At 52.1% G+C, this 22,250-nt stretch overlaps 1 protein-coding gene across 1 annotated transcript in view; it reads right to left on the minus strand.

The window, feature by feature from the left end:
- CACNA1B (calcium voltage-gated channel subunit alpha1 B) overlaps positions 1–22,250 on the minus strand; it is a 197,268-nt gene that overhangs the window by 54,811 nt on the left and 120,207 nt on the right. The window contains exons 21-30 of the mRNA XM_062206823.1: positions 19,959–20,085; positions 17,365–17,494; positions 17,045–17,104; positions 15,526–15,632; positions 13,195–13,291; positions 12,317–12,477; positions 1,624–1,761; positions 1,127–1,328; positions 710–874; positions 342–452 (exon numbers count right to left, since the gene is read on the minus strand). Coding sequence (XP_062062807.1) covers positions 342–452; positions 710–874; positions 1,127–1,328; positions 1,624–1,761; positions 12,317–12,477; positions 13,195–13,291; positions 15,526–15,632; positions 17,045–17,104; positions 17,365–17,494; positions 19,959–20,085 — 1,298 coding nt within the window. The remainder of the gene's footprint in view (positions 1–341; positions 453–709; positions 875–1,126; positions 1,329–1,623; positions 1,762–12,316; positions 12,478–13,194; positions 13,292–15,525; positions 15,633–17,044; positions 17,105–17,364; positions 17,495–19,958; positions 20,086–22,250) is intronic.

Raw genomic sequence — 22,250 nt, forward strand, 5'->3', positions numbered from 1 at the left:
CAGTGAGGCAGTGGTTGTGAGGGCTCTGTTGAGCCAGGAGCTGATCAGGACAGGGCTGAGGGCACAGGACAGACAGGCCGCTACTGGAAGCATGGCACACGACCAGTGACAGCACACACCACAGACATCTCTGGGCTAGGGCAGGTACAGAACCCAGAGCTGTGTGTCTAGAGAGGAGGGGCCTGGCCCCGCCTGTCTCCCAGGACCTGGGTTGGGGATAGTCAGTGCAGCTGCAGACGGCACCACATGTGCGCTGGGGGCTGGGAGATCCCAGCTGCACCCTGCACAGGAGGAGCCAGGATGCAGGCCACCAGGGGCAGGGAAGGAGCCACGGCACATACCAGCACGCCAAAGGCGATGATCTTCAGTACACACTCCATGGAGAACATGGACGTGAACACGATGTTCAGGCATTTCAGCATTAGCTCGTACTCGTACGGCGCATCGTAGAACTGCCCGGGGAAAGAGGCCATCCATCCTGGGCCCAGCAGCCCCAGGACGCCCTGCCCAGAACCACCAAAGCCTCCTGCCCAAGCACAGGGGCCGGACAAGACTCCACACCAGCCCAGGCAGGGGACGCCCCTCCCTGCTCTCCCTCAAGGTCTCCAGCACCTTCTCACCGCCTCAGCCTATAGACCACACGGAGCAGCGGGTCCCATGGCACCAGTGGCTGTCTCAGCCTCAGCTGCCGCCTGGGGGCTGCACGCACCTTCATCATCAGCACCACAGTGTTGAGGGCGATCATGGCCATGATGAAGTACTCAAAAGGCGGGGACACCACGAACGTCCACGTCTTATACTGGAACGACTGCTTGTTCTGGGGCATGTACCGCGTCAGGGGTCTGGCGCTGATGGCAAAGTCGATGCAAGCCCTCTGCACGGGGAGAAGGGAGCACCAAGGCGCTGGGAGCCTGCCGCCTCCTGCACACTCACCCACCTTCCTTCACTCTCACGGACAGCCTGAGAGCAGGAGGCAAGCTGAGGCAGTGCAGGACACCCGCACCCAACCCAGCCTCTCGCTCCATGGGGGAAGAGGCCCAGCCCATGCTGGCGGCCAATGGCGGCAGTGAGGAACCCCCATGCCGCGGTCTACTCCCATCCCAGCAGCCACATGGCACCCACCTACCTCGTTCTTCTCCAGGCTGCACTCGGACATCACCTTGTCCCCCTGCTCCTGGAAGGTGATGATGATCAAGGCCACGAAGATGTTGACGAAGAAGAAGGGAAAGACCACAAAGTAGACCACGTAGAAGATGGAGAGCTCCATGCGGTACCCGGGGCTCGGGCCCTGCTCCTCATAGGTTGCATCCACAGAGTGTTTCAGCACCCTGGGCCGGGTGGAGAAAGGCCTCGAGACCCGCACCACAGGGACCGGGGGGGAGGGGGGGGTGCTGACTACACCACAGGGACGGGGCGGGGGGGCCTTAACCACACCACAGGGAGGGGGCAGGTGGGGCCCTGACCACACCACAGGGGTGGGGGGACTCTGACTGCACCACAAGGATGGGGGGGACCCTGACCGCACCACAGGGTCGGGGTGGGGCAGGGGAGGCGCCCTGATTGCACCACAGGGACAGGGGTGGGGGAGGCCCTGACAGCCTGCCTGCTATAGGGAGCACTCACATGGGCCACCCTTCCCCCGTGGACACCGTGAAGAGCGTTAGCAGAGCCCAGAGCACGTTGTCATAGTGGAAGTCATATTTCTTCCACTGCCTCGGTTGAGCTTCCACTTCCTCCTTCTCATAATCCAAATACTGACCCCTGGGGACACGAGCAGAGGGGGCTGCGGGTTAGAGGCGAAGGCTCCAAGTGGAGCATGTGGCCATGGCCAACTGATGTGGGAGGGGCACCCTTCCACGTGAGAGGTCTGCAACGCCAGGCGCTGGGGCAGCCGCGGCCACTCCTTCTGGAAGCAAAGGGATTAAGTTGGACCCCACCCCACTCCATATCAAAAATGAGCCTGAGCCAGATTAGAGACCTAAACATAAAGACCTAAATGCTAAATGTATAAAAATCTTAGAGGAAAACATCAGGGCAAATCTTTACGACCTCATTAGGTGGGAATGGATTCTTAGGACACCAACATCATGAGAGGAAAAGAGGAACAGAGAAACAGCTGCCTCAGAATTTAAAGCTTCTGTGCTTCCAATGGCGCCTCCAGGAAAGTGCACAAGAGCCTGCAGGGTCAGAGCAGAGCTGCCCAGCTGTCTGTAACGCCACTCGTGGGCCACCAAAGCCACCAACCAAACCTCAGTCTGCTGCAGGGCTACTGAGTTTTCCACTTTAAGGTAAACTATTAGTTACCACATATCTGAAAAAACATATGGTATCTGTCTTTTGGGACTGGCTTATTTCACTAAGCATAATGGTTTCCAGTTGCTTCTATTTACTTGCAAATGATAGTATTTCATTTTTTCCCTATTGAATAGTATTCCATAGTGTGTACACATGCACCAAAATGTATTTATCTAGTCATCAGTTGATGGACAACTGGGTTGATTCCATACCTTAGCTATTGTGAATTGAGTTGCAATAAACACAGGGGTACAGATAAATCTTTCATATACCGATTTCACTTCCCTTGGATAAATTTCCAGGAGTGGGATGGCTGGATCATATGTCTATATTCAGATTTCTGAGGTATCTCCATATTGTCTTCCATAGTGGCTGCACCAGTTAACATTTCCAAAAGTGGATTAGGGGACCTCACCAGCATTTGTTGTTTGTTGATTTCCATATGAAAGCCATTCTAACAAGGGGGTGAGGTGAAACCTCATTTTGGTTTTGATTTGCATTTCCCTGATGGCTATTGAACCTGAGTATTTTTCATGTGTCTGTGGGCCATCTGCATTTCCTCTTTTGAAAAATGTCTGTTCAGGTCCTTTGCCCACTTCGACACTGGGTTGTCTGTTTTGTTGTTGAGTTCCTATAGATTCTGGATATTAACCCTTTATCAGTTGCATAGTTCTTAAATATTTTCTCCCATTCTGCTGATGCCTCTTCACTTTGCTGAGTGTTTCTTCTGCAACGTAGAAGCTTCTCAGCTTGATGTAAATCCCACTTGTCAATTTTGGTTTTGACTGCCTGTGCCTCTGGGGTCTTTTCCAAGAACTCTTTGCCTGTGCCAGCGTCTTGCAGGGTTTCCCCAATGTCCTCTAGTAACTTGATGGTACTGGGTCATAGATTTAGGTCTTTGATCCGTTTTGAGTGGTTTTTTTGTGTAAGGTGTAAGGTAGGGGTCTTGCTTCATACTTCTGCATATGGAAATCCAAAGAGACTGACCTTGATCCAGGGATTGATTTTAGCTACTTTGACAAAGATAAGTTGGTTATAGATGCATGCATTGATTTCTGGTGTTTCTATTCTGTTCCATTGGTCTATCCATCTGTTTTTGTTCTAGTACCAGGCTGTTTTGATTGTAACTGTCCTGAAGTATGTCTTGAAATCTGGTATTGTGATGCTTCTGGCTTTATTTTTGTTGTATAAGATTGCTTTAGCTATTAGGGGTCTCCTGTGTTTCCATAGGAATTTCAGCATTGTTTTTCCTGTATCTGAGAAGACTGTCCATGCTATTTTGATTGGTATTGCACTGAATCTATAAATTGCCTTTGGAAGTAAGAACATTTTGATGCCACTGATTCTTCTAATCCATGAACACGGAAGATTTTTCCATTTTTTTGTCTTTTTCTATTTCTTTAATGTTTTGTAATTTTCATAGAAGAGATCTTTTATGTCCTTGGTTAAATTTATTCCAAGGTGTTTAATGTTGTTTTAGCTACTGTGAATGGGACTGATCTTAGAAGTTCTTTCTCAGCTGTGGCATTATCTATGTACACAAAGGCTACTGATTTTTTTTGTGTTAGTTTTATATCCTGCCACTTTACAAAACTCTCTTATGAGCTCCAATAGTCTCTTAGTGGATTCTTTTGGATCCCCTATATATAGAATCATGTCATCTGCAAATAGGAAGTCAAATAATTTGACTTCCTCCTTCCCAATTTGTATCCCTTTGATTTCTTGTTCTTTCTTTTTAAAGATTTATTTTATTTATTTGAAAGAGTTACAGAGAGAGAGAGAGAGAGAGAGAGCGCTTTCATCTGCTGGTTCACTCCCCAGATGGCCACAATGGCCAGAGCTGCGCTGATCTGAAGCCAGGAGCCAGGAACTTCCTCCGGGTCTTCCACGTGGGTGCATGGGCTGAAGGACTTAGGCCATCTTCCACTGCTTTCCCAGACATAGCAGAGAGCTGGATTGGAAGAGGAACAGTGGGACTCAAACCGGCACCCATACGGGATGTCGGTGTTTCAGGCCAGGGCGTTAACCCACTGTGCCACAGCGCCTGCCCCTGATTTCTTTTTCTTGCCTAATGGCTCTGGTTAAAACTTCCAGGACTTTATTGAATAGCAATGGTGAGAGCAGGCATCCCTGTTTGGTTCCAGATTTCAGTGGGAATGCTTCCAACTATCCCCATCCAATAGGATGCTGGCCGTGGGTCTGTCATAAATTGCCTTGTGTTGAGGAGTGTTCCTTTTTTTTTTTAAATAAAGATTTATTTGAAATCAGAGTTACACAGAGAATGGAGAGGCAGAGAAAGAGAGGTCTTCCATCCGATGGTTCACTCCCCAGATGGCTGCAATGGCCAGAGCTGCGCTGATCTGAAGTCAGGAGCCAGGGTCTTCTTCTCGGTCTCCCACATGGGTGCAGGGGCCCGAGGACTTGGGCCATCTTCTACTGCTTTCCTAGGCCATAGCAAATAGCTGGATTGGAAGAGGAGCAGCCAGGACTGGAACCGGCGCCCATATGGGACGCCGGTGTTTCAGGCCAGGGCGTTAACCCGCTGCACCACAGCGCTGGCCCCGAGGAATTTTCCTTCTATACCCAATTTGCTTAAGGTTTTCATCATGAAAGGATGTTATATTTTATCAAATGTTTTCTCTGTACCTTTTGAGATAATCATATGGTTTTATTCTTAAGTTCATTGCTGTGATGTTATCACATTAACTGATTTGTGAATGTTGAAACATCCCTGCATAACAGGGATAAATTCCACTTGGTTCGGGTAAATGATCTTTTTGATATGCTGTTGGATTCTATTGGTTACTATTTTGTTGAGGATTTTTAGATCTATGTTCATCAGGGAAATTGGTCTGTGATTCTCTTCCTCTGCTGTATCTTTTTCAGGTTTAGGAATTAAGGTGATGCTGGCTTCATTGAAAGAATTTGGGAGGATTCCCTTCCTTTCAATTGTTTTGTGAAGGTTGAGAAGAATTGGAGTTAGATCTTCTTTAAATGTCTGGTAGAATTCAGCAGTGAATCCATCCGGTCCTGGGCTTTTCTTTGTTGGGAGCGTCCTTATTACTGATTCAATTTCCATCCTGGTTATTGGTCTATTTAGGTTTTCTGTGTCTTTATGGCTCAATTTTGGTAGGTTGTATGTGTCCAGGAGTCTATCCATTTCTTCCAGATTTCCTGATTTGTTGGCATAAAGCTCTTTGTAGTAATTTCTGATGATTCTTTTTATTTCTGCGGTATCTGTTGTTACACTTCCTTTTTCATCTCTAACTTTATTGATTTGAGTCTTTTTTTTTCTTTTTTGGTTAGTTGTGCCAGTGGTGTGTCAACTTTGATTATTTTTCAACAAAAGCAGCTCTTTGTTTAACTAATCTTTTCGTTTTTGGGGGGTCAATTTTGCTTATTTCTTCTCTAATTTTAATTATTTCGTTTCTCCTACTAACTTGGGTTTGGTTTGTTTTTGTTTTTCTAGGTCCTTGAGATGCATTGATAGCTCATTTATTTGGTGCCTTGCCAATTTTTTATGTAGGCACCAACTGCTATAAACTTTCCTCTGAACATTGTTTTTGCTGTATCCTACAAGTGTTGACATGTTGCACTGTTGTCTTCATTCGTTTCCAGAAATTTTTTGATTTTTCTTTAGATTTCTTCTATGACCCACTGTTCCTTCAGGAGCATGTTGTTCAATTTCCATGTATTTGCATATGTTCTAAAGATTCTTGAGTTACTGATGTCCAGATTCATTCCATGTGGTCAGAGAAGATGCATGGTATGATTTCGATTTTTTTTAATTTGCTGAGACTTGTCTTATGGCCTGGCCTGTGGTCAAGCCTAGATAAAGTTCCATGCGCTGGTGAGAAGAATGTGTATTCTGAAACTGTAGGATGAAACTTCTGTAGATACCCTTTAGGTCTATAAGTGTCAATTAACTGTTGTTTCCTTGCTGATTTTCTGTGTGGTTTATCTGTCCATTGCTGAAAATGGTGTATTGAAGTCCCTTGTTACTACCGTATGGGAGTCTACATCTCCCTTTAGATCCATCAACATTTCTTTTAAATAGCCAGGTGCCCTGTAATTGGATGCTTATGTGTTTATTATAATCACATCTTCCTATCAAATTGATCGCTTAGTCATTACATAGTGCCTTTCTTTGGCTCTTTCAACAGTTTTTGTGTTAAAGTATATTTTGTCTGATATTAGGATTGTTAGGTAGGAAGATAGAAATCAGTCTACGTGTGAGAGGGGTCTGAGGAAACCAGCATCTTCAGGAGCCCAGCAGCTGCACTTCAAAACAGTGCCAGGGCCAGCACCATGGCTCACTTGGTTAATCCTCCACCTGCAGTGCTGGCATCCCATACGGCACTGGTTCGAGTCCCGGTTGCTCCTCTTCCAGTCCAGCTCTCTGCTGTGGCCTGGGAGGGCAATGAAGGATGGTCCTAGTGCTTGGGCCCCTGTGCCCACATGGGGGACCAGGAGGAAGCTCCTGGCTCCTGGCTTTGGATCGGCACAGAGCCGGCAGTTGCGACCATTTGGGGAGTGAACCAACGGAAGGAAGACCTTTCTCTCTGTCTCTCTTTCTTACTGTCTATAACTCTACCTGTCAAATAAAAATTAAAATAAAAAAAAATCCTGCCCAGACCCTGATAACCTTCCAGGTGTCCCAGACCTTCTCCCATGGGCCAGCTCTTTCCGGAGCACCAGATGGGTTACCTTGCCTGATAACATAGAGCACTAAAACCATCACATCCTACCTCCAAGGCAAGTACCCTAGGGAGAAGCCCCTCTGCCCAGAACCAGCAAACCTGGGGAGGAATTTCCTAATTTACACTTAGCAAACCCTTTGTCTTGGAGGAGGAGGAGGAGGGGAAGGGGGAGGAGGAGGAGGGGAAAGAGAAACTTGGACCCCTTTTCCCTTATAAGCCCAGTCTAAATACAGACTGTTTGCTCAGCTCTCTGTTGAGCCACCTGCCTGGCCTGCTAGGGGTGTTCTCTGCATTTAACCATGTAACCTTGCTTTACCCAGTCTCAGTGACTGGGCACTCTCTCTGTGTCCCTTCTGTTCTGACAGAAGCCCTGTTCCCAGTAAAACCTTGCCACTTTGCTCTCTGTCTCACGCCTGAGTTCTTTCTTGCACAAAGACAAGAACCCTAAGACTTCTCTCTGGTGACAGGACAGCAACTCCAGCTCTTTTTTGGTTCCTGTTAGCATGGTATCTTTTTCCATCCTTTTACTTTTAGTCTGTGTGTATCTTTGTTGGTGAGGTGTGCTTCTTGTAGGCAGCAAATATATGGGTCTTGTTGTTTTTAATCTATTCAGCCAGCCTGTATCTTTTAATTGGAGAGTTCAGGAAATTTACATTAAAAGTGACTATTGGTAAATAACAATTTGGCCCTGCCACTTTCAATAAATATTCCTATTGTTTACTTTGGATTTCTTTTATACCTTTACTAGGATATTTTCTGTCTTCACTTTCTTTCATAGTGATGATCATGTTTCTGTGCTTCTATGTATAGCACATCCTTAAGCATCTTTTGTAGGGCTGGAGGGATGGTGACAAATTCAATTCTGGGTTGACAGTTTTTTTCTCTTAAGACTTGGAGTATATCTTGTCATTCTCTCCTAGCCTGTAGGGTTTCTGATGAGAAGTCAGTTGTGAGTAATTGGAGATCCTCTGAAAGTAACCTGGTGTTTCTCTCGTACACATTTTAGAATCTTTTCTCTATGTTTTACTGTGAGAGTTTGACTACAATGTGTCATGGTGAGGATATTTTCTGATCATGTCTATTAGGAGGTCTCTGTGCTCCCTGTACTTGAACGTCCCTTTCTTTCTCCAAATTAGGGAAGTTGTCTGTAATTATTTCACTAAAAAGGCCTTCTAATCTATTCTCTCTTTTCACGCCTTCAGGAACTCCTAAGACCCATATGTTGGGTCACTCGATAGCATCCCATAGATCTCCAACACTGCGGTTTTCTAATTTCTTCTTTTTTCTGGTCTGACTGTAAAATTTCCAGATATTTGTCTTCTAACTTGGATATCTTTCTTCTGCCTCTCCGAGTCTGTTGTTAAGAGGCTTCCTACCACATTTTTATTTGATTAATTGAATTCTTCATTTCTAATATTTCATTTTGATTTCTCTTTAATATCTCAATTTTGCAGGAGAAAATTTCATTTGTGTGAAGTATGGATTTCTTTAATTTGTGGATTTACTTCTGATTACTTCTAGGTATCCTACAATCAATTTTTAAAATTCTGTTTCTGGCATTTCTTCCATCTCTTCATCTCCACATTCTAATATTGAAGTATTGTTGTGTTCCTTGGGGAGGGGGGGGCATCATGTTGCCTTCCTTATTCTTTTTGTTGAATTTCTGCATTTACTTTTAGGCATTTGTGGAGATACTTGTTTTTGGTTGGTTGGTTGGTTGGTTGGTTGTTTTCCTCTGACAGCTTTTATCTTTGGTCTATGCCTCTGTGGATTTTGGAGTGGCCACTCTTTCAGTGAATATCCAGAGGAGTGTGCTGGGTGTGGTCAGGGAGCTCTGTTCAGTGCTCCAGGGTGACAGGAGCGTCTAAGGTGACACCCAAGTTGTGCATGGTAAATTTTTTTTTAATCAAAGCGGAGGTTGGTTCAGCTCTGCTGGCATAGTCTCATGCTCACCTTCTCTCCTGCAAGGAGACCAGTGCCTGGGCACCAGCCCCAGTGGGTGCAGTTTTCATCTGTGCTGCCACAAGAACTACACAAAGGATCCGTGCAGTCCTTGGTGAAAGCACGGATGCCGTAGCAATGACCCTCACCAGGGATCAGAGAGCCACTAGTGTGTGGAGCTGCCCACAGTGAGTGTCCAAAGATCCAGCCACACCCTGAGGCCTCCCATGCAGCCACAGTATTTTCACAGTCCCAGCACACAAGCCTCCCACAGTCCTGAGCTCTCAGCTCCATCAGCTCTCCACGCTGCTCAGGTGACTCCTCTTGGCTAGTTGCTTGGCGCACGCAGACACAAGCTGGCACAGCTGGCACATACGTCCAAAACGGTACCTACCCTTTCTTGGCTAGTTACAGAACACTGGTGCTGGGTGGCTGGGGAGAGAGAAATGTGCCCCCCCTCTGCTTTTCCCTCTAGGTTTGCAGGTACACTGTCCTCCACAGGGCTCCAAGCCAGATTCTGCAGCTTTATCACCAGTGGCTTGGGCTGCTGCAGTCTGGTTTCACCTCACTCCAGAGCTGGTGCTGAGGCTCTTGGCTACTGGGGCCCTGAGTTGTGTGTGCCCACACTCTCCATGTAGATCCACAGTGTCCCTCTAATTTGTTTGGGATTTCCTCTGCTGTTTTCTCCCTAACTCTTCCCTGAGACTGCACTCTCTCCACATTTTTAAAACTATCTTCCCCTAGACTAGAGCAGTAAACTCCCTTCCTATTCCGCCATCTTGGAATCAGACCAAACCATTTTCATGGGACTCATACATGGCCTGTGGGCCGGATGTTTCCCACCCACGATCTTGAGTTTACAAACAATTAAAATAAACAATATTTAAAAATGGGCATAAGGGGGGGCCAGTGCTGAGGCACAGTAGGTTAATCCTCTGCCCGTGGCGCCGGCATCCCATATGGGCGCTGGTTCTAGTCCTGAGTGCTCCTCTTCCAATCCAGCTCTCTGTTATAGCCTGGGAAAGCAGTGGAAGATGGCCCAAGTGCTTGGGCCCCTGTACCCACATGGGAAACCTGGAAGAAGCTCTTGAATCGGAGCAGCGCTGGCCATTGTGGCCATTTGGGGAGGTGAACCAATGGAAGGAAGACCTTTCTCTCTGTCTCTCCCTCTCACCTCTCAAATAAATAAATAAAATTTTAAAAAAATGGGTATAGGCTGTGAACAGACGTTTCTCCAGAGGAAACAGAAATCAGCAATAAGTACATGAAAAATGCTCAAAGTCATTGGCCATCAGGGAACCAGCACACCAAAGCCACAGGAGATGCCCTCTCACACCCGTGAAATGGGAAAACAAGGAAGCCTTGTGCATTGCTGGTGTGAATACAAATGGATCCAGTCCCTCTGGACATGGTCCGCAGGGCTTCAGAGTGTCCACATCACTGCCTGCTCTAGCTTTCAGGTGTACAACTAGAAGAAATGGAAACCTGTGCACACGTTTGCAGCAGCAGTGCTCCTGGTAACCACAAAGGGGAAACAGCATGCACCAACATGCGAGTGAATAAACGGAGTGTGACTTCACAGAGCAGGCGTTCAGCCATGCAGGTGCATGGTGGCCCATGACACGGCACTACCCAGGAGAAGCCACACGGTGAAAGATTCCACGTGCATAAAATGCCCAGAACATGGGGAGAGATCAGTGGCTGCTTAGGGTGGGCATGGGGACATGCAAGGTGACAGTGAAAAGGTACAGGTTTGTTTATTTTTTGAGGTGATGAAATGCTCTCGGCTTGACTGTGGTGATGACTGTATGCACTGCACTTCACTGTACACTGCAAATGGAGTCTATGAATGAAATGTAAGGCAGGTATGCAAATTACATCTCAACAGTCATCTAAAAAAGCAAAGCTCAGGGCCAGCGCTGTGGTATAGCAGGTAAAGCCGTCATGGTGCTGGCATCCTATATGGGCGCCAGTATGAATCCTGGCTGCTCCTCTTCCAATCCAGCTTCCTGCTATAGCCTGGGAAAGTAGAAGATGGCTCAAGTGCCTGGGCCCCTGCACCCACATGGGAGACCTGGAAGAAGCTCCTGCCTCCTGGCTTCAGATTGGTCCTGCTCCAGCCACTGTGGCCATTTTGGGAGTGAACCAGCGGATAGAAGACCATCCCCCGCCCCCCCCCCCCCACGCTTCTGCCTCTCTGTAACTCTGCCTTTCAAATAAATAAATAAATCTTAACAAAAAAAAGCAAAGGTCCCATTACAACGGGGAAAGGATGATCTTCGCAAATAAGTGGCACTAGGTCAGCTGCCACTGCTGCCCACTCCTCACAAAACAGCAGCATCAGCCCCAAAGAGACTGCAGATCTTAATGCCAAAGGCAAAAACAAAACTCCTGAAGAAAACATCCCTGACCTTGAATAGACTTCTTACGCAACATACAAAGAATAAAAAACATAAGTTAGATTACATTAAAGTCAAGAACTTATATTTAAAACACACCATTGAAAGAGTGGAAAGCACCAGGCACAGGGAGAGAGTGCAATCTATCAGCTGATAAAGGCCCCAAAGAATCCTGCTTCTCAGCCAGAGACAGAAACCCACCCAGGAGAACCGGCAAAGACTCAGGCATTTCCCAGGGAAGCAAAACAAAACAAAGCCAAGCCACTGAGCAGAAGGGGCTCAGTCTCACTGTCACCACACTGGTGCAAGCAAGATGCACACCAAGTCTCTCAGACCCTCCCGAGGCTGAGAGGCAGCACGCGGAGCAGGCGAGCACGTGGAGCAGCGGGAGGTCTCCATGCTGGGGACAGTCACTCTGCATACGCACTGGACAGTAGCCACATGGACAGCAGACATGACCACACCTGACAGCCCCATGCTGGTCTGTCACACAGTGGGAGGATCAGCTCCGGGACACCACCAAGATGGCTGCACAGCCAGAGGTGACTGCCCGCGTTGCCTGCACTGCCTCTACTGCCCCTACTCCTCTCACAGGCACCTCTCCTGCGGCTTTGAGGGTAGGGCCAGGCCCAGGAAGCACCGAGGGTTTGCCTGGACAGGTGGCCTAGAGACCATATCGCCCAGCCTGCATCTCTAGGGTTGGAGTCATGGCTCCATAGCAACTGAGAGCTCCCTGCCTGTGTGGGGCAAGAAGAGGGCAACCTCGGGACGTGGCCGGCCCTGACCCTGCTCAGAAGGAAGTGCTGGGAGCCTCTGGGTGGCCCCAGGGGCATGCTCCCCTCTGCTGGGACCTGCAGGCCTCACACAGGGTGCTTGCTGCTCTGCAGTGGCGCCTCCAAGCCCTGGGACCACCCCTACATGGCTCCGGGAAACTGCAGGCACTCTGCATCGTGGAGAGGCCCCCACCCTGCCTCGGTTTACCTGCAGTCGCGCTCCAGCTCCTTGGATTCGTCCGTGCAGTAGAAGAACTTCCCTTTGAAGAGCTGCACGGCAATGACGGCAAAGATGAACATGAACAGCATGTAGACGATCAGGATGTTGAGGACGTTTTTCAGCGAGTTCACCACACAGTCAAACACGGCCTGCAGGAGGATGGTGGAGTATGAGGGGGCAGGGCGGGAGGCAGCACGGAGTGGACCAGGAGAGAGCCCAGGGAGCCTCAGGACTGTACACAGGTAGCCAGCCTCCCACCCTGCTGCTGCCCCTCTGCAGAAAGCGGTGGGGCAGACAGAGGACAAAGCAGCAGTGCTGTGGCCATGAGGCCCAAGGTGACTGCTGTCTCTCACCAGCACCCCTGGGTTTCTCTCAGATCCCTCCACCTCTGGATGTTCAGCATGCCCAGTGCCGCTTCAGAGCTGAGGAGGTGACACTGTGGATGCTGCATGGCACACGCCAGATGCCAGCAGCTGCAAACAAAGCTACTGCCCATGCACACTGAGCTCCTCACCTGCCATACCTCCCTGGACCCAGAGGGCCAGTGGATACCTTCTCAGTTCACCTCCTGGCCCACCCCTCCACACAGGTTCTACTTTGCCCAACATCTTGGATTTCCAAGGTATTAGTAAGAGAACTTACTGAGTATGTCTGAGGGTTACACAAGTTCTGGCATAGGAAGTGCCTGGCTCTAGCTCAGTTATCATGGGCGTTCAGGACAACGCTCAGCCTCTTCCAGCTTCTCTGCATACCCTCTGCCCTGGGAAGCCCCTCCTCCCTACGCTGCAGGGGTCCAGTCCGCCAAGCAGGTGTGTGCACACACACGAGGGTGCACCCACATGCACAGCACACCCTCAGGCTCCAACCTTGAGCTTGGGCAGCCGCTTGATGGTCTTGAGTGGCCGCAGCACACGCAGGACTCTCAGGGACTTGATGGTGCTGATGTCTTTCCCTTTGGATCCTCTAGAAGGGAGAAGCCGCAGATGCAGAAGGCAGGGGGTGTGGGTGTGTCCTGCCTGCCCCGGCAGCCCACCAGGGTCTGGGTCCCAGGCCCCAGGAGCAGGGAGGCCACTGTACCTCTCCCCATGGGCAGCCTGTGCTGGGCCTCCTCTGAGGACAGCCAGATCAGGAGGGCTGAGCCTCCAGAAGGGAGGTAACAACAGCCGCTGAGCAGCACCCAGTGTGCTCCAAACACCCCCCGCCCAACCAGCTTCTGGGGTCAAGAGGCCAGAGAGACCCAGGAACAGAGGTCTGCTGGGCCCCTTGGTAGGACAGGTGCTTCCCTGTTCTTCACTAGGTAGAGGGAGAAAAGGGCCTGAGCGGCTCTGCCCTGGGAGAGGAGAGACAGATGCAGAGGAAGAGGGCTGAGAAGCAGCCTGAGAAAGACAGCATCAGACAAGAGGCCGTGCCAGAGGCCCAGGTGCACAGAGATGGACACACCTGGGGGCGGGTAGAAAGGGAGGAATGGGGAGGAGAGAGCCACACACAGACAGGAGCAGAGAGGACGCAAGTCCACCAGGAAAGCAGCAGACAGGGTACAAAGGGAGGACCATCAGACGGGAGGCCAGAAGAAGAAAACTTGGGATGGGGGCATCAGAGCCCCTCACAGAGGCCACCAGCACAGCCCAGGTCAGCAGCATCCTGGTGAGGCCTCCTGTCCTGCAGGCCTGATTTTCAGAAGCAGGGTGGGGGTGGGGGAGTCCTACCCACTCAGCTCAGAGGCCACTTCAGCCAGGGTCCCTGGGGAGCTGCTGCCTATAGGGCCTGGGCCTCCCCCCACCCACCTGCTATACCATCCTTGGGCTCCAGCAAGGCTCTGGGCTGAGCAGGGAGTGTGAGCGGCAGCCCTGGCCTCTTTCATGGGAGAAGGACGGCGCAGGCTCCCCAGCCCACATTCTGGAATCCTAGTCAACCATCCCTGAATTAGCCAAACTCGGCTAATTCCTGGGTCCCAGCACAGCCCTGGCACACACTCCCCAGTCAGCTTTCCCATCATCAGCAGCAGGAGATTGCAGACCTAGCTGGGCGGGCAGAGGCAGCAGGGTCTGGGGTCTGTGCCAGCTCAGGGTCTGTTCCTCTTCTGCCCTGAGGCTGCCCAGCTGCTTGCACCCCTTCCCTCCTCCTAGCCAGGCCATCTCTGACTCTGAAGGCTCCTGTTTCCCTTATCACAGGAAGACGGCCCATAAGACAGCCAGGGGAACCTCGGTGTGGCAGGAGCCAGTGTGGACAGCCAAGAGGAAAGATGTGTTCTGGGGACAAGCCACGGGGGTAGTCCCTTGGGATGTCCAGCATTCTGGACCATGGCACGCAGGAAGTGCCCACCCACATCCAGCACAGCCCTCCAGCCTGATGTCCTGGCCCTGGAGCAGGCGTCCTGGGGACACCCTGCCTTCTGAGCAACTCCTCACCCAAGGGGACCTTGCCCAGCCCCAGCCCCCAGAGGCATGGCAGGAACATGTGGCCTGACATGGCTCTGTCAGCATGCAGCCCAGATGAGTGGAGGTGGATGAGCAAGGGCGAGGCTGGGGATGAAACAACCCTGGAGGGCCGTGGGTGTGTCATGAGGTCAGGCAGTATGGGGTGGGATGGACGGGTGTGGGGAGGCATTACCCCATGAAGCTCCTACCGAGAGTCCAGCAACAGGGAGACAAAGAGAACAAAGTCAGTGGTGCTGGCAGGACAGAGGAGGCCTCTGTCTTGGTGCAGCCCTCCCCGTGGGATCAGAGAAGAGACCCTTCCCATGGGGTCTGGCCTCCATGCCCGGGGGTGGAGGGATTCTTCCTTGTCTCTGAACCTTAGCTCACACAAAACTGAATCTGCCTACCCTCAGCTCCACCTTCAGCAGGGACTCAGGGAGCCTCCCAGCTTAGCACAAAGATGCCCAGCAGCTCTGATGGGCAGAAAGCACCATGTCTCCAGGGTCTCCTAGGTCTCCGAGGTACCCCAACCCCACAGGGCAGATGCTGAACATGCCAGAGGCCTGAATGCCCAATCCCAAGACCATGAGCTATAGGAGGACAGATGGGCCTTGAGGCCTCTTGACCCCACACAGCCCCACCCGAGGAGACGGGGAAGCATCATATGGGGAGTTACGAAACCAACACACCCCATGGAGGGTCCCCCTCATTCCCTCATCCCCACCTCCGTCATCACTCTCGGGGCTGCCCACTGGACCCAGAGCAGATGTGGTTACTTACGAGAAAGCAAATGCCACCAGGGCCCCACTGACCACAATGAAGTCCAGAATGTTCCACAGATCCCGGAAATAGGCTCCAGGGTGTAGCAGCAGTCCCAAATCGATCATCTTCAAGGGAGAAACACACTTTAGGGTATGTAACATTCCAGAAAAGAGACACAAGGGGCAGAGTGTGGCCCACGGAAGGCTGTGTGGCCAATGGTATATACACAGATGTGCGTGTCCGTGATCTGGGTGCAGCATGTGTCCACCTTCCCATGCTCTCCTAAGGGAGAGGCCCTGGGCACCCCTCTGATAGCCTAAGTGCCCCTGGACTCAGGGCTGTGGACCCAAACTCCCCAGCATGGCCCCCAACTGGCTAGGACCCTGCCTGGGCTCCCAGCTTCCCTGGAGCCCAGACAGGACAGTGAGTCTGTCTCCACCGGCCCCTTGGCAGAAGAGCTACAGGGCACACAACCCTGGAGAGCCCATAGCTGCCTAAAACCCCTGTGGGCTAGTCCAGGGCTGTAGGAGGAGCAGCTGGTCACAGGCACATGGATCTCCACCCTGTCTTGGCTCTGCCACACCTGAAGCTGTGAATCTGGTAAGCTCTGTGACCTCTCTAAGCCTCCCCATCTGTAAAATGGAAGTGGCAGTGCCTGCCCCACAGGATTTTGCAAGTGTGTGGAATCACAAGAGTAACACGTTGATGCACTGCACACATGAAAGCTACCCTAAGCAGGCACACACACCGTGAGCTGCTCTGAAGTCATGGACATGTACACACAAGTGTACATGCAAACACACTGACTCACACCTGTGCACACAACCAGCAGGCAGGGATGTGGGAGCACAGGACACTGATGCTTAAAGAAAGAATGAGGCCTCCAAAGAACCTGCAGACTTGGGGCCGGCACTGCAGCGTAGTGGGTAAAGCAAACACCTGCAGTGCCGGCATCCCATATGGGCGCCAGTTCAAGTCCCAGCTGCTCCACTCCCAATCCAGCTCTCTGCAATGGCCTCGGAAAGCAGTGGAAGATGGCCCAAGTCCTTGGGCCCCTGCACCGACGTGGGAGACCTGGAGGAATCTCCTGGCTCCTGGCTTCAGATTGGTGTAGCTCTGGCCATTGCAGCCAATTGGGGAGTGAACCAGTGTGTGGAAGACCTCTCTTTCTCTGCCTCTCCTTCTCCGTGTAACTTTGACTTTCAAATGAATAAATGAATATTAAAAAAATAAATGACAGACTAGATCCTTCCTCAGTCTCACTTCCATCTCTGTCTCTCTGAGGCCTCCAGCCCTGTGTATACACATGTGTTCTCCCAGGCCATCACAAGGCAATCCCTTGGGAGGGCAAAGCACCCCCCTGCCCAGCCGGGAGCAGGCAGGGGGACCCAGGAAGAATGCTGGGGAGCATCCTCAATGGCATGCACACACACGGTGCTGCCCTCATGTCATCACACATGTGTGCATGCAACCACACATCACCCATCCCAGTCCTGAGAGAGGCTGAGTGTGGTACCAGGTTCAGCCACAGCCTCACCTTTATCACCATCTCGAAGGTGAAGACACCTGTGAAGATGTAGTCCATGTACTTCAGAGCCTGGAACCAGAAGCAGGGCTGTGCTCAGAGGCCAGGCTGGAAGTCCGAGCCAGGGCCGTCGCAGTGGCTCCCAGCCTCCCCCAGGCCTCTGAGCAGACAGCCTGCCCCTTGAAGGGGACCCATGTGGGCATTGCTCTGGGAACAGGCTGCCTGCAGCTGCAGCCGTCATGCGGACCCTGGCACACCCCACCATGAGTACCCCCCAGTTCCTCCCCAGGAAGTCCTCATCCCAGGCTCTTCCTGCCCCCATGGCCACTCACATTATTCCTGGGAGAGTCTGTTCTCACGGGGTCCTCGGCAGCTAGGGCGATGCTGCTCAGGGCGATGACCACGAGGATGACCATCTCGAAGTATCGCATGGTCACGATGTAGTGGCAGCAGCGGCGCAGCCTGTGAAGTGAGGGCAAAGTGCAGATGGCCCTGGGGACATGGGCCAGGCCTCCGCCTGCGGGGAAACTCCCCAGGCCAGCCCAGGAAGACTTGCTAGGCCCCAGAGCCAGGCTTCCCCATGGGTCTCCATGGTCACAGCCAGCTGGTTTTAGGGAGTGGGACACAGAGTACAAGGGCAAGAAGGCTGCTGGAACCTGCAGCAGGGTCAGTGAGCCACAGCTAACAGGCAGACCTGCCTGCCCACTGCTATCAACAAAGCTTGGTGCCCAGCTCCATTCATGCCTTCAGCTACTCTGCGTGGCAGAGCTCGGCCCATGGCAGGTTCCCTTTTGGTAGCATTAGCGCCTGGCAGGCTGCTCTGGGCACACTTCGGTCTGCGTTCTCAGCCTGTGTGCAACCACAGCACCACCCCCACCTTCTGTGCAGTCACCATGAACCAGCCCTGGTTTGGTCAGCATTGGTCGGCACGGACACAGAGCACACAGCATTGACAGGACACGCAAATCCCTGGGCTCATGAGGTCCCACTCAGCAGCCAAGACACAGGAGGAAGCACAGAAATAATGAACAGGGGCCTCCCGGATGCTGCCCCACAGCAGCAAAGCTGGGCTGGGGGCTGGGAGGCAGACAAGAAGGAGCAGCCACTGGGTGAGCGGGGCCATGACGTCTCTTGATGGCCCTAGGAGACACGCTTGCAGAGCTGCCTGTGCCTGCCCTGCATCCCCAGGCACACCCAGGGCACCCCTGCTCTGCTGTGTTCCTCCTTTCGCCTCACAGTCCCCAGGACATTTGTCTTAAATGACCTCCTGCCCCCTTCAGCCACCACCCACCTACTCTGTCTTTCCCTCCAAAGGGCTCTGTGCTTACCTCCTCATTTCTGACCTCTGCCCTCTAGCTCCTGACCCCACGGCCACAGAGCTGCTCTTCCAGGCTCACCAGGCGCCTGTGGACCCCTCATCTTTTGAAACTACCCCCTCCATTCCTTCTAATTCCTCAGTCCACCACACATCTCCACTCAAGACTCTAGTGTTCACTCAGCCATGGGACAGCCCCAGCTGGCCAAGGCCCCATAGGATGTGCAGACTGGACCCCTAGTAGTACCTCCAGTCTGTGGACACAAGGCCTCTGCCAGGCCATCAGTCAGACACCGGGTGTCATCCGTGTCACCTCCCAAGTCTCCCACACTCAGTTCTGCAGGCTATGACTCTGGAATTTTCCCCAATCCACGACTGCTCTGATCAAATGACCATGGTCTCTCCTGGAGCGCCTACAAGGCATTCTCCCGTCTACTTTCTCCACAACTCGGCACCTTGTCCAGTGCGGGGCACCCAAGTCCCAGCCACAGACCCTCCTTGCCTCCAGGGCTCTGTGAGTGTCCTCAGCCCCTCCCCAGACCACCCCACAGGCCTGCACAGCTGTGCCTTCCACCCATAAATGCTCCTCCCCTTGCCCCCGACCTCCTCTTGTTCCCTGAATGCCAGCACCTCCCTGCAATGCTCTGTTCATGCCACGTTTGTGAGCAGGCCACCTGTTCGCCTCCCCCTCCCCACCTCCCTGTCAGTCCCAACAGGGCCAGGGTCCTAGCTGTGCCTGTACCACAAGACTCCCAAGCCTTCCCAGAGCACAGCAAGCTCCCGACAATAGGTAACAATGTGAGAGGAGCAAGGTGCTGGCTGGACACCTCCCTCTGATCGCCTGTCTACCAGATCCTGCTCTGGCCAGGCTGGCTCTGCTGCTGCGTCTCCCCTTTGCCCAACCACTGTCCCTCCGCTTACTCAAGTCTCTGCCCAGCTCTCACCTCCAAGGCCCACCTGACCTTTCCAGCACCCAGTCCTGGCCCTGGGCTTCCTCCCGGCACTTGTCACAGCCTGACACCTGTCTCCCACTCGCACACCACTGGTGAGGACAGGGGCTTGTGTCTGTCCATTCATTCCTGTGCTTTCCCAGCCCTTGGACTGCTGCTTGCCACATAACTACTGTGGAAATAATGCAAGCCCCTGTGCTGATGGAGAATCATGACAGATCCAACATAGGACCGTAGCCTGCATACATGGTGCAGAGACACTGCAGGGGGCCAAGGAGCTAAGGCACTGGGGCTTAATGAGTGGGCTCAGCACCAAGGCTGGCTGTGTGCGTGAGGAATCAGCTCCGTGCCCTCAGCTGCTGAAGAGATCACAGCCACTCATAGGCATCACATGCACAGAAGGCGTCCTGGCCAGGGAACTCACAGGTGTCATGTGCACAGAAGGCGTCCTGGCCAGGGAACTCACAGGTGTCATGTGCACAGAAGGTGTCCTGGCCAGGGAGCTCATAGGTGTCACATGCTCAGAACACGTCCTGGCCAGGGAGCACACGGGCATCACGTGTGCAGAAGGTGCACCTGCAGTAAGGCTGGCTGGGGTCACATGGGTCATGTTGAGCACATGGGTGGGATGGCCACACGGCACTGTGGGTAAGACACTCACAGGTTGGTTGGGCTTAAACAGAACATGGAACTGTATGGGACAATGGGCCGGGGGCCGCTCCTCATCACATCACTGGTTTCCACCTCCTTCTTCCCCTCCGCTTGACTTTCCAGGTCCACGTTTCCACCTAAAAGGACACAGGGATTCCACATTAGGGACAGTGCACAGAACACCCACATCACAGCGGCCAGTAATACTGGTGATTGTGGGCCCACTGTGGGGAGAGGAGGGCACAGGACCAAAACACAGCCTCACACAGATGCAGCATGACTGAGATAGGTGATAGCCAGAGCGGCAACCAGAGCTGGAGGCTGAAGGCCATCTGCAGCAGACCCCACATCATAAGGGCCAGCATGGGAGCAGCACCACGCCAGGTACTGCACCTGTGGCCGTGGACTCCCTGCTGCAGGGCCTCTGGTCTAGATGCACTCAGAACCCCGAAGCATGGCAAGACCGGCCCCTTTGCTTCTGCGGGGCTCTCTGTAGGGACGAGCAGGACAAAGGGGAGCAGGGGCCAGTCTTCCTGAACCCATCATCCATTCTTACCTGCCCAGGGGCTTAGAGAAGCACCTGCTGCACTGGGCAGCTGAGGAGGACACAGTGCCCTAGGGAGACTTGCTGGCCGCCCCTGACCCCAAGGCTCATTATCTGCCCTCCTAGCACCCCTTACACCCAGCTTTGCACTTTATTTATTTTTTATTTTTTGACAGGCAGAGTGGACAGTGAGAGAGAGAGAGAGAGACAGAGAGAAAGGTCTTCCTTTTGCCGTTGGTTCACCCTCCAATGGCCGCTGTGGCCGGTGCACTGTGGCCGTCGCATCGCGCTGATCTGAAGCCAGGAGCCAGGTGCTTCTCCTGGTCTCCCATGCGCGTGCAGGGCCCAAGCACTTGGGCCATCCTCCACTGCCTTCCTGGGCAATAGCAGAGAGCTGGCCTGAAAGAGGGGCAACCGGGACAGAATCTGGCGCCCCAACCGGGACAAGAACCCGGTGTGCCGGCGCCACAGGCAGAGGATTAGCCTATTGAGCCACGGAGCCAGCCCCAGCTTTGCATTTTAGTAGCTGATGGCTGAGCACTTCGTTCATTTTTAGATAAATTTTGTTGTCCTTAAATAGTATTTTCTCACAGTAATTTCTTGATTTTAACTGTCCTGATGTATATCTCAGTTCCTGTAGGTGAAAAAAAAAATACTGAGACCTCAGGGACAACAGGGAAGACAACGCAGTAGGTTGGGTCCATCTCCCACAGCCACATCTCAAGCTTGCTTCTTTCAAGAAACTCAAAAGCAAAGAGGACACTCAGGAGTCACAGAAATGAGGGTGCTTCTCCCCAGAGCCTGCAGTGGGAACACGGCTCCAAACCTCGCCCTTGCCTGCAGCAGAGCAGAACGAAGATGACAAAGCTGCCGACCCTGAGGGGCGGCCTCTCCACATGCACTGGCACACGCGTTGCAAAGTGATCACTTCTGAAATGGGTACTGCCTACCTCCCTGCTGACAACTGAGAGTACGTAATCTTCTGAGCAAGTAACTGGGCAGTATGTACTTAAAGCCCTTAAAAATAAATTAATTTAATTTATGGCATTATCTTCTAAGAGAATCAAACATGTTCACAAATCTATGTGTTCAAAAGTCTTTGTTTTAAGTTCTTTAAAAGCAGCAGGAGATTATAAAGTGCATAGTGGCAGGGCAGCTAAGTGAGATAGTCACGCTGTAGGCAGCACCGTGAGAGATCAGCTAAGTGAGATAGTCACGCTGTAGGCAGCACCGTGAGAGATCAGCTAAGTGAGATAGTCACGCTGTAGGCAGCACCGTGAGAGATCAGCTAAGTGAGATAGTCACGCTGTAGGCAGCACCGTGAGAGATCAGCTAAGTGAGATAGTCACGCTGTAGGCAGCACCGTGAGAGATCAGCTAAGTGAGATAGTCACGCTGTAGGCAGCACCGTGAGAGATCAGCTAAGTGAGATAGTCACGTTGTAGGAAGCACAATGGGAGATCAGCTAAGTGAGCCAGTCAAGTTGTAGGAAGCACAATGGGAGATCAGCTAAGTGAGATAGTCACGCTGTAGGCAGCACAGCGTAATCCAGCTAAGCGAGATAATCACGGTGCAGGAAGCACAGTGGGAGATGAGCTAAGTGAGACAGTCACGCTGTAGGCAGCACAGTGGGAGATCAGCTAAGTGAGACAGTCACGCTGTAGGCAGCACAGCAGGAGATGAGCTAAGTAAATAGTCACGTTGTAGGCAGCACAGAGATCTGCTAAGTGAGACAGTCACGCTGTAGGCAGCACAGCAG

Source organism: Lepus europaeus, chromosome 12 (genome assembly GCF_033115175.1).
Source record: "Lepus europaeus isolate LE1 chromosome 12, mLepTim1.pri, whole genome shotgun sequence".
Lineage (NCBI taxonomy): Eukaryota > Metazoa > Chordata > Mammalia > Lagomorpha > Leporidae > Lepus > Lepus europaeus.